General features: G+C 32.2%; 1 protein-coding gene across 1 annotated transcript in view; it reads left to right on the top strand.

The window, feature by feature from the left end:
* The first annotated feature begins 7,684 nt into the window (after window positions 1–7,684).
* Window positions 7,685–12,537, top strand: part of LOC148619745 (annexin A13-like) — a 28,200-nt gene continuing 23,347 nt past the window's right edge. The window contains exons 1-3 of the mRNA XM_088579977.1: window positions 7,685–7,734; window positions 10,390–10,409; window positions 12,068–12,188. Of these exons, the coding sequence (XP_088436103.1) occupies window positions 10,404–10,409; window positions 12,068–12,188 (127 nt within the window). The 5' untranslated portion in view covers window positions 7,685–7,734; window positions 10,390–10,403. The remainder of the gene's footprint in view (window positions 7,735–10,389; window positions 10,410–12,067; window positions 12,189–12,537) is intronic.

The following is a 12,537-nucleotide window of genomic DNA, read 5'->3' as shown; positions in this document are numbered from 1 at the left end:
CTTACTAAGTTGAACTTTACATTGATTTTTTTTGTTTCAATAATTGAAATGAATGTTGACAAATGATCCACAGTGCTACAATCTTTTCTAAAACCATCCTGTTCATCATTTAAAATTTCTAATTCATCTAGCTTTTCAACATGGTAATATAGGATAAGGAATAATTGTTGGATATATATATTTCAAATGGTGTGGTAATTAAGGACTATTCATAACCTCAATCCAGAGAAGTGTTTGATGTTTATTGGATATATCAATGATAATGCTGTATCACTAGGATATATCAATGATAATGCTGTTTCACTTGAGGATAAATCAATGATAATGCTGTTTCACTGGGATATATCAATGATAATGCTGTTTCACTTGAGGATATATCAATGATAATGCTGTTTCACTGGAGGATATATCAATGATAATGCTGTTTCACTGGGATATATCAATGATAATGCTGTTTCACTGGGATATATTAATGATAATGCTGTTTCACTGGAGGATATATCAATGATAATGCTGTTTCACTGGGATATATTAATGATAATGCTGTTTCACTCGGATATATCAATGATAATGCTGTTTCACTAGGATATATCAATGATAATGCTGTTTCACTGGAGGATATATCAATGATAATGCCGTTTCACTTGAGGATATATTAATGATAATGCTGTTTCATTTGAGGATATATCAATGATAATGCTGTTTCACTGGGATATATTAATGATAATGATGTTTCACTGGGATATATCAATGATAATGATGTTTCACTGGGATATATCAATGATAATGCTGTTTCACTTGAGGATATATTAATGATAATGCTGTTTCACTTGAGGATATATCAATGATAATGCTGTTTCACTGGGATATATTAATGATAATGCTGTTTCACTTGAGGATATATCAATGATAATGCTGTTTCACTGGGATATATCAATGATAATGCTGTTTCACTGGGATATATCAATGATAATGCTGTTTCACTAGGATGTATTACTGATAATGCTGTTTCACTTGAGGATATATCAATGATAATGCTGTTTCACTGGGATATATCAATGATAATGCTGTTTCACTAGGATATATCAATGATAATGCTGTTTCTCTTAAGGATATATCAATGATAATGCTGTTTCACTAGGATATATCAATGATAATGCTGTTTCACTTAAAGATATACCCAGTATCAATGAAAATGCTATTTCTCTAGGACACTAATGATCTTTTATAAGCAATAATTCATACTAGACTGTTCTAAGGCTAAGCACCTAACATGCACATAACCTTTAATCAGAAAAAAAAACTTCACTTCCATGATCTCTTCTTTTTATTTTATTATTGCTTTGGTCATCAAGTTACAAGTTTTACCCTGTTGAAATGTGCATACCTCATATATGTACTACGAGCAAAATGCAAATTTAAGCAACTTATTGTACTTCTACTAATGTTTCTAAATAATGCCAAACTACAGAAAGTAAGAGAGACCCAATTGGCTGAATAAGAGCAGAAATTATATCACGTCCCCAGCACAGTGTTTGAAATTAATGGTAGATCGATAGATATTGTCTATGAAAAAACATGAAGGTCTACACTAAATTCAAGTAATTTTATATATACCAGGGCCAGATCAAGACACTTTGAAAAGTAGAGGTGCCAGCCATGGTTCCTCAGAAAATAGGACATCATTTGCCAATTTTACGCATGCAATTTATGACAAATTTTCCAATACAAAGGGGGTGCTAACCCCTGTACCCCTCTGGATCCACCACTATATACATCTATCATAAAGTTTCATGAAAATTTGCTGTAGGTCTATGATGAAACAAATTTAATTTTAAACACTACCATCACATGTTCTTTTCATTTATTTAAATATGAAATACATGAACAGAAGCACTGCACCCCTAAAAAAACAGTTCTGGAGAAAACACTGGGAAATATTATATTTGCATTAGTAATAAGTATGTACCTATTTTTATTGTTCAAAAAGATTCACTTGTAAAATGATTACAAAACAAATAGTCCTCATATGGCTTACAACAGTGTTCAATGGGTACTTAACATATAATAGAAAAAAATCATATGGTGAAATGCTACAAATGCACTAGTGTACAACCTAAATATGAAATAGTAAACAATTTCAGGGGTCACCAAAAGGTCTTCAAAAAGTGTTAACACACTTCTAAATAAACTCTGATAGGCCATTGACAGGAAAAGAAAAGAAATCCATGGTAACAGAAAATTGACAAAATAAAATTAAAAAGTAAAAACACAATGACCAATATCTCTTTACTGTGGACAGGTGAATCAAATCTGTAATGTGGTAAAACCAGTATTAAAAGGCCCCATTCCCCTTTAATGTAAGGTTAAAAATGAACTGAAACAACGAACACACCATAAAATTCACATCAAATTCTCTCAATGGAATACCTCAATATACACCAGATAGACAAACAGAGAAGAACTGCATACAAGTAGTTACTGAAAGCTTGCTCTGAACACATAATGAAATCAGAGGTCAATTATCTGTTTGTGAAAAAAGGTTCAAAGAATAGACAATAACTTGAAAATCGTATAATATTCTACACAAATAAATCTATTTAGATCAGACTTACATGTACATGTAATACAAATATATAAGCACTGAGAGCTTGATTTCAGTCAGGATTTCTGAATTTAGTGTAGTCCAATGGCCAATTTATTCCAAATGAGAAAACAAACTATTAGTACTGAAGTGAAATATGCAATTTAAATAGTTTCATATCAGCTTCTTTAAGATGAAATGTTCTTTTTTTTACTGGTTACAGAGTCCTTATTAAAAATTGCAATAATCCATTTATTTGTTGTTTATTTTGGAAATATAAATGTTCAGGGAAGTAAAATATGTAACATAATGATTGTTCCATAAATTGTGTTCTACGAAAGTTATATAACTCGGCCTCTCTAACTTATATTAGTTAAAGCTGCTTCATATTTTTAGGAGGTAGACCTAAGGTATGGGACACAACTCTTACATATCATTGAAATGTTTGTATTCAAAATTTGACATCAATCTCATGTAAGAATCGAAGTAATTCAGACTGAATTCATTCTATTTCAAAGGAAAGCTTGAAAAACTTTGATGAAATTGAGTATGATACAAACTTATTACTGATTGCAAGAGTTATTTCCCTTACACTAGGTCTACCTCCATTAGTAAGGATGACATAAGTGCAACAGAACAAAGTGAAACATGTATTGGGACAAACAATTACAAAGAAATCTATCTAAACAAAACCTTTTATGGACTGAAGTATTTGTTTGTTTAAAGATGGTGTATGGGTTAAACAGATTTAAAAATTAAAATGTATTGAAAATGATATATAGGGACTTTGGAAAATGTCTGGTATACACAGGTTTCTGGTATATCCAAGGTTTTGTTTAGACTGGTTTCACTATAATGTTGAATGTAGAACAATAAAAATAGTACTTACTGGATACATTGCTGAAAATGAAACAAAATGCTTGAATGAGTTAATAAATTAGCATGATAGGTACATTCACAACCAATTAAACTAATAATAAGTTACGCAGAGTACACATACACAAGGATGAAAGAAGGAAGAGAAAGAGCGCCTAAATATTGACATAGAGATTTCAATTCATTATCCTACGTATAGTCCTACAACATTTGACTTTATATTTGTGTGACATATTATATTGCAAAACATGAATATGAGCATCCAAGTAAAAAACATCATATGCCATTAGGAAGTCTTATAAATAGGACTATTCACATGAAACTAAAATTGCACAGAGACAGACATCCCTAGAGCTTCAATATATAGGCTATACCATATACACATGTACATATATAGTGATGGTTATTTATAGTGTATGCAATATATTTCAAGGTGGTTGTTCTGATAAACAGTACTGGACAAAGAGTAGTTCTCGCAAGTAGTAATTCTCACCAACTGACTTTCCATACTCTCTGGTGAAACAAGTAGTGCCAAAAATTTAAGAAATTATGTCTGACAGATTTCTGATACTTTGCTCTCAAAAAGTTTGGTGAGCATTTTGGCAAAGAATTGCTCCTTTCTTGAAAACAGAAAGATCTACTCTCTGACCAGAAGTCCAAATTTCCTCTGACTCTGCAACCCTCCTCTTTTTTATCTAGATATTGACATGTCCCAAATCAAACATATCAATATGGTATGTAAATGTAAGTCCTGTCACGTGACTTGGTGGTTTCATGAGAATGGGTCCTCGTCTACCATTAAAAATGAGATTCGTCATTATCATAGCATTGAGTTCAATATCAAAACCAAAATATCTATTTGTGTAAAAATACTGATAAAAGATGACAAATATCTAGTTCTAAAGAATAAAAATTTAAAAAAAGCATAAAATAGAAGATTTTGCATTGTGATGCAGCATTTCGATTTCCTGGAAGTAAACAATAAAATGCAGATAGGTCCTCAGATTTCAATACATTCTGCACTGGAAATTGCAGAACGGAAACTGAAACTAGAACGAGACTTACAAACTCTATATACATGTATCCAAATATTAAAAAGAGGAGGGTTGCAGGGTGAGAGGAAATTCTGACTATCTATGCAGGCTGGGGCAAGTAAAATTTGGGTCAGGGAAAGATAGGTACTTAGTTACACTTTCCCATGGCAAGTTGAAAACTTAACATGCTGTAATGATTTGTTTTGTTAGGAAAGCAGTCATTGACTGTGGGAAAATTGATTTTATATGGATTTTTCCCGAGGAAACCTCCATTTATGAAAAATCCTAGAACACTGTCTAAGTAGTATTTTTTTCCCTGACAATGTAATCCTAATATTGATCTCAAACTGATCAAACATATGAAATCCCTTTTAGACGGCCAAATTACAGATTATGACGTCGGACACAAGGGATTAAAACATATATGACTTGTGCGATAGAAACATATTCAGCAATTTGCATTTCTTTTTCGAAATTTAACGGCAATTGTTACAAAATCAAATAAAAATTCTTATTGAGTTCGAGCTGGTGATTAAATGTCACTAAACCTTTGTATGTTTTATCGTATATACCTTTTTCTTAAGGATGCGGCGACCCACAGGTGATTGCTGTTTTGGTGACCAATGTAAACACCGGAAGTTATTAGTTCTGATCGTAGTCATCAAAAAGCTTTAAAGGGGGTCTTGCTTGCTTCTTGCACAACTGGGAACACTTCACAACCAAACAAAATTGTTTAAATTGACAATTATCTGATTGAGGGGTCTTGTCTGTGTAATTTCAAGTCAATCATGGAATCCTTAGACACCGACCATTTTTATATGGGGGATGGGGATGTGGGGTGGGGCTGGAATTATTTTGAAAAAAAAATCTTATTAGAGCAAAAAACATTTTTACTCAGGCATGGGCATAAACAAATTATGATTCGACATTTTCCCCTAACACATGATATTGTATAATTTCAACTGCTCCTGAAAAAATCCAACTCAGCATAAAATCATAAAATCCCATGCAGCCTCCTCTCCCTCCGAGGAGAAAATGATCTGTTCCTTATGTATATAAAAGGAAACGAAAACAGATCTTTATTTTTTTACGTCCATGCGAGACTCATAAGAGTAGTCAAGGACGATAAAAACTCCCTTAGTTAGTTAGATCTTCATTTTTTATATTTTTTTATTTTTTTTTTTTGGGGGGGGGATTGACGAGATTGTTTAAAGGACTATTACAGACTAAAGCTTATCATAACTTATTTGTGTTTTTAAAAAATAAAAATAAAACTACTAAATTGTCACCTTTTTTTCAAAAAGAAATACAGAAAGGCATTCTTCTTTTAGATTTTAATTTACTTCAAAATCTTTTTGTTGTTTATAAAAAAAAACACTAAAGAAAATGTGACGGCATCCCTTATCCATGCAGGTAAGCAGACTGCATACGATGATGTTTGCTTCGACCGGCATAGCATGTTTAACAGCTAGAAAATGGTAAACCATGCAGGTGTTTGCCCGGCGCTTTCCCTCTTTTGCGCGTTACTTTCTTCAAAAATACTGATATTTTTTTTTTAATAGTTAATAATTTTAAAAAGGTCAAGTGAATTCCTAACATTCTTTTTAGTGTCCATAGCCTTAGCCTTGAATGTTTTATTCAAAGGCGCGTGGCCGCTTCAAGTTTGCAATCATTTTAATACCGATATCAAGTAATAGTGTATATTATTAATGGTCTCCAAAAACCATGAAGTACCAACGTAACATGTCTAGGATGGCTTACCGAACGTTACCAAGAATTTCCTGTTTCTACTTATTGAATGTTTTTATTTAAGTATTCGTGTAAATTATTTAAAATGAAAAGTATGGTTGAAGTTTTGACCTTGTTTTTGACCATGGTTTCGTAATACTGATTTAAATTTCCATTGCGTCAGTTAAAAGATTTGTTTGTTTCGTCACATCGCAACGGTGTACGTCACGAAATATTTAAACTTTGTATATTTACTGAGAACAATCTGAATACTTTTTTTTTAAAATTACTGTGTTCTTTAAATAGCACTCAAGATTAAAATTTTCCTATTGGTACCTTTTATCGAACTTAATAACTAGGAATAAATAAGCAAAATACTGCGATCACTATATGGTTTCATAGCCCCACATTCTATTAAATTGTTGTAGGGTAACTTTTTGTGTAGCAGTTGGAAGAAGGTATATTATTTACTGTACTGCATATGTTTTGATGATACCTGTTTGGCATATACATAAATTTCAAAACCAAAATGGTTAAAATTCGAAATACATGTTATTTTATTGTCTGGTTGTTTTCTTGGGTATAAATTTCAGCCGTGTGTGCTAAATCTGAATTATTTATTTATTTTTTATTTTTTTTTGTACCGTGAATGAAGCATTTATAACGTTCTTTCGCACGGTGAAATGTAGCCAACAGACACATATGAGCATAGAACTATAATGTGAGCCGAGAAAAAATAATCGCCCCGGATTAAGACATTTGTCTCTAGTAGCGAAAATGCAACATGAAGGGCATATGATATTCAATATTAAACAGGCGGAGTATGATTATTACATGTACATGTTTGCTGTGTAGGACTCGAGAGATTACCAACGGGGTCCCGGGCTAGACGTAACGTTGATTTAATAATAAAAAGTGTAAATCTTTGGGGCACAGGGGTTTGCTCCCACTTTCATATATATGCAGTTCGTGGTTTGATAGTATATAGTTCGACTGCATATAATTGTTGGAACAAGCTCCCGTGTCAGGGGTGAATGAAATGCAAATAAATAAATAAATAAATAAATAAATAAATAAATAAATAAATAAATAAATAAAAAAAAGATTTGAATGAGTATTAAAAAAATCACATTGACATAACCGTTTAAACTGTAAATAGAGACGGGTTGCATGCAAAGTCAGCTAGAATGGGACCTGAAATGAATCTGGACTACATCTTAGAAGCATGCATGCGTGCCTAGCGGTACGCCATACGAATGCGAAAATTTTACTTAGTTTCAACAACCAGGCAAAACAGAATTGACTTGATGTTCGTTAACTGGATATTTCATTCTATCCATGTGTTGTATGTTGAGACATTCCATGGAGAGAATAGGTTTACTAATGAAATATTACTTTGAGATGGTCAAATTTGACACTGCATGTCTATTTTGAAATAACCCAAAAAATTTACTTTAATCATCATCACTTAAACGCTTGAAAGTTTTCTGCACGTTCGGCGGTTGACAGCAGGTAATTCTTTCAATTTATTTCCATAGTTATGAATTTTAGCTGGTTAAATCAACTTAAAATATAGGTAACCCTGTTGTTTTGTCACAATAACTTCCTCGACTATAACAAAATGACATGAAATTTGAATGAAATGTGGATGTCTCTGTGTTGCTAGGGACTCCACCAGGAATATCACTGTCTTTTTCTAGTTCAGCAGGTGCTTGATCTTATTTTGGAAATATTGTAAGGTACTGTCTAGAACATATACATGCATGGTACTAACTTAAAAAAAAAAATGCACATATTATCAATAAAATACATGTATTTATTTGATTCTCTTTCATGTTTTCAATTTTTATAGTCAAATTGTGAATTTCATATTTTTACTATTGAAAATGAACTCAAATGTGTGGTTTTGTTATAGAACTAAAGGTGCACTTTACAGTTACATTAATAGTTGAAATTTGGTGGATATAATGTTTAAATGTAGTTAAGCATTTATACATAGACAGATGTAATATATGTAATGGTAAACAGTGTAATTTAAATGAAGAATGGTATTAGCGGAACGTTTCAGTCCCCTGCTGTATTAGGTTCTCCCCACAACATCAGATGGTTGATTTTCAAAATACCTTACTTTGCACAAACTTTTGGAACTAAAATTGTGAGAGAATGAATCGAAAAGGGTCTTATTATTTTTACCTTTTTTCCACCTACTTCATGCATGCTTTCATCCTGTTGTAGTGTCTAAGTGCCTGATATTTTATAAAACATAGTATTTGGCTGTTAGTTTTGGAAAGGCACCCCTGATTTGTACTAAAACTCAGTAATATTTGTTTTCAGTATGTTACCATGGTTACTTGATTTTATAAACAATAATTACTGAATTACTTATAAATGACTTGAACCTTCACACACCAAGGATTTCAAAAATATACACTTTTTTATGACAACACTCTAGAAATTTCTGTGAGGACTGTCACCCATGCTTTTTGAACCTGGTTTTCCTTTGATCAATGTTTTTTGCCTTGGATATTTAAAACTTTTTCCAGATCTCATGCCTTTGCATCTTGACTGCATGGCAGTCGATTATGAGGTTAATGTAATTGGGATTCTGTATACCAAGCTATTTCAACAGTTCAGCACAATACAATGTACATGTACATGTATAAGAAACAACAAGATAGACTACATTGACTCGAGATTATCTTTCCAAAATTCCATCCTCAACATTCTGCCATAACCCAGAATTGACTTGACTATCTTAAAATGGATGTCTCATTTTGTCTGTATGTTTTTGTTGAGATATTCCATGGAGAGTGAATTTTGTGGTGTATTTGTTTTTTGTTTCAGTTCCTTTTTTACCTTACAGTAAAGGCAGGTCTTTCATTAAGAAGTGGTACTAGGTACTTTTACTCTTCTATGATACTGAAAGGTACCTCCAGAAATTAAAAATATAATATGTTTTTATAGAAAAAAGGATGAAAAATACCTCCTACAAAACCAAAAGTACATTTTTACCTGCATTGCAAAAAAATAATGAAATCCATGTACAGGGGGTGGTTAAGGCCTTATGAAACTAGTTTAACTCCTCCACAGATTCCATGTGCCTCTCCACAGTCAGAAGACGTTGGTCATTAATATGATTTTGTGTCATTACATGTATGTTGCTTATAAGTTTGATTTTGAAGAATTGTCGTCTTTCTGTTACAGTGGATTTTATTACTTTTGTGGTTGGGCCTTTCAGAGCTTACTTCTGACTGAGTTTAGGCTTGTTGGAGACCTTTTGGCGATCTCTGAAAGTGTTAATACACAGGCAAATATTTTTCACATGAAATTCATGTTAATTGAGCTTCACATGTAATTCATGTGAAATTCACATGAAATTAACATGATTTTCATGTGAAATTCACTAAACACGAATTTCATGTGAACATTTCGTGTGAAATTCATGTGAAGGCTCCATTCACCCGAAGTTCATGTGAACTCTGTCACTTAGTTTATTGGCTCAATTAATGTGAAAATCATGTGAAATTCGTGTGAAAATCATGTGAAATAATTTTGCATGTGTACTAGTTTATATTTATGTTATGTTATACGTTCTGTTGATGTAATTAAATTGATTGGTAATATGCTTGGTATGATAATTAAACTACAACAAAAATTCAAAAAAGGGGGCATTAGTATCATATGTTTGAGCTAATGTAGATGTTTAATGTAGATCAGTTTGGCACAGTCGTGTGCATTGCATACATATCATTGTGTAAGTAAGTGAAGGGATGCAGGCATGAAGTCATAGGGTAGTGGACTATGTGCTCACCACTTCCTTGCATTAACTGAAAAGAAAGATTTTTTTCATTTGAAATTATGATTTTTTTCAGAATTAAATTCTGCCCCAAAAAATTTCTTATTTCAATTCACATGGCCATTATATTGAAACCCCCCTAACCAAGCTGAAATCGTGGATCTGCCCCAGTGATACAAGTATTTTAATGCTAAAATAGAATTACAACAAACTTTTTCGCCAACCAACCGCACATGAAATGTGCAAAAAAAATATTATAGATCTTCTTCAGTATTCTAATGGGGTTCTGAATTTCCTGCTGCTTTTTGCATTTGTGTCTGTTTGGGTTTATTAATTAGGACATTTATTTAAATTCTTTTTCATTTTTACAGATTAAAGTGTCAAGATGATGGTAAGTACTTTAGAAAACTTAGTGTATAATAAGCATATAATGTAATATGTAACAGTTGCACTTTATTTATACAATAACACTTGTCTGAACCCAATCTGGTTTGGTAAAGACATACATATACATGTGCTCTGTTTACAAAGGTTCAAAATACATTTGAATTGATGTAAAGGGACTTTATATTGTCTGAATTAGTCCGGTTTCTTTACTTTTCAGGGTTCACTTCAGACAGGTTTCACTACATACATTTATTTTGACATATTCAGTTCATTAATTTTTGCTCAAGGTGATGGTAATTAAGTAAATGTGTACTGTATTTTAAATTTAAAAGAGAAATCCGTCTGTGACAGCTATATATTTTTATTTTTGATATTTTGTTAAAAATATCATAATAAACAGAACAGAACATGTGGCTTTTCATATAACCTTTGTTCTCATAGGAGATAAAAATTATATATTGTGTTGTGAAATTTAAAATTATTATGGGGAGATAATTCTGTGAATGACACTGAAATGTAATAGAAACTATGTAATTTTCAACAAGGATTATTTTCCGAGCAATTTAATAAAAACATAAAAATGTGTAGCTTTTTTGGGGTGTATCACATATTACAGAATTTGCATGATTCTTACAAAGGCTGCTACTTAAAAATGCTACTTGGAGAAAGACACAGTTTCTGCTTATAATTCCCCTTAGTGATGCTACAGTCCACAAGTCACTTTCTGTCAGATTGATAATACAAATGCTGGAGTGGATGGTAATAGTTCCTTTTACCTGAATTATTGAGGCCATTAGGAAAATAGATATAGAACAGTTCCTATATATCCCTGAAAAGATTTTAAGCTTTACTTTGTGAAATCTCAAGTGGCCTTAAAAATGGATTCACCATCATTGGTTTCTAGAACTAATACATGTAATGTCATACATGTACATTTGCATTACAAAATTCTAAATTAAACATACACACATAGACCATCTTCGCATCAAAGTATATGTATGTATAATTACATGTATCTTTACCCCAATGGTAATTCACCAACTCAGTAGACAGACTTTTCTGACATGAACTTCATATTGTATATTATTTACGAAAATTTGCAGTTAAGTACAAATTCAAAACCCCTAAAACAGCAATGCTTAAAGCAGTCCTTGTATTAAACATGCATGGTAATACATGTTGTATCTCTCTTTTGACCTACTTCCTGCTGAATTTGTCTACCTATTTGATATTGTTAAAATGTTTCTTTTGGTTCATGTACTTCTTGTATACAGCTTATTTTTTTAATTTTGAACTTCCTGAGGCCATCCTAAAAAAATGATGGTTTGCTGTTTATCGACTTACAATTTTAGATGTGAGTAGTTAGGTATATTGAAGGTGATTTTTTTTCATGAAAAATGCCAAAAGGTGAAGCCAATTTGCTAAAAATAGAATGAAAAAATTGTCTTGGAAAGGTTAAAAAAAGATGAGTAGGTAGGTTTTTAATGAGTAGGTCGATAAGCAGCAAACCAACAATTTTTTAAGGTTAACCTAAGCTTACTATAGTGTATAGTTCAAATGAAGTTTTAAAAATCCTAGACCACTGAATTCATTATTTGCCATGATGTTATTTTATGATATTTATGGAGAACACTTCAAAGACTTACATTTTCTTTTGTCTAGGGCTTTAACATGAACATGAATTTTGGTAATCCTTTTGGAGGAGGTTATGCACCAAATCCCTACCAACAACCAATGGGAGGTGGATATACCTACACTAATTCTGCTTACAATGTTAACTATGGTAAGTATTTATGTAGAAGATGGAACTTGCGGCAATACTTCCAACAGAACAAGGAATTCGTAATTTTATTACCTGAGATGTAAATAGATCGGTAACAACAATATGCTATAATACCTCCCCACAAGCAAAAGTTTGTCTGTCTATCTGTCCGTCCGTCTGTCATGCAGTCTGTCCACATTTCTTGTAAGCACATTTCCCCCTAAACTGTTGGAAGGCGTAAGTAGGTCTAGGAGTTGGGTCGTCCGTCTGTCTGTCCATAACACTTCAGCTTGTCATCATAACTCCTCTGAAACTACTCAACAGAAATTCCTGAAACTTGATATGTAGTAAGAACATTATATGTAGATCT

Source organism: Perna viridis, chromosome 4, assembly GCF_037379345.1.
Source record: "Perna viridis isolate PV_CMFRI_1.1 ecotype Kerala chromosome 4, ASM3737934v1, whole genome shotgun sequence".
NCBI lineage: Eukaryota > Metazoa > Mollusca > Bivalvia > Mytilida > Mytilidae > Perna > Perna viridis.
Note: the sequence above shows the minus strand (reverse complement) of the source record. Positions and strands in the feature narration are given on the sequence as shown.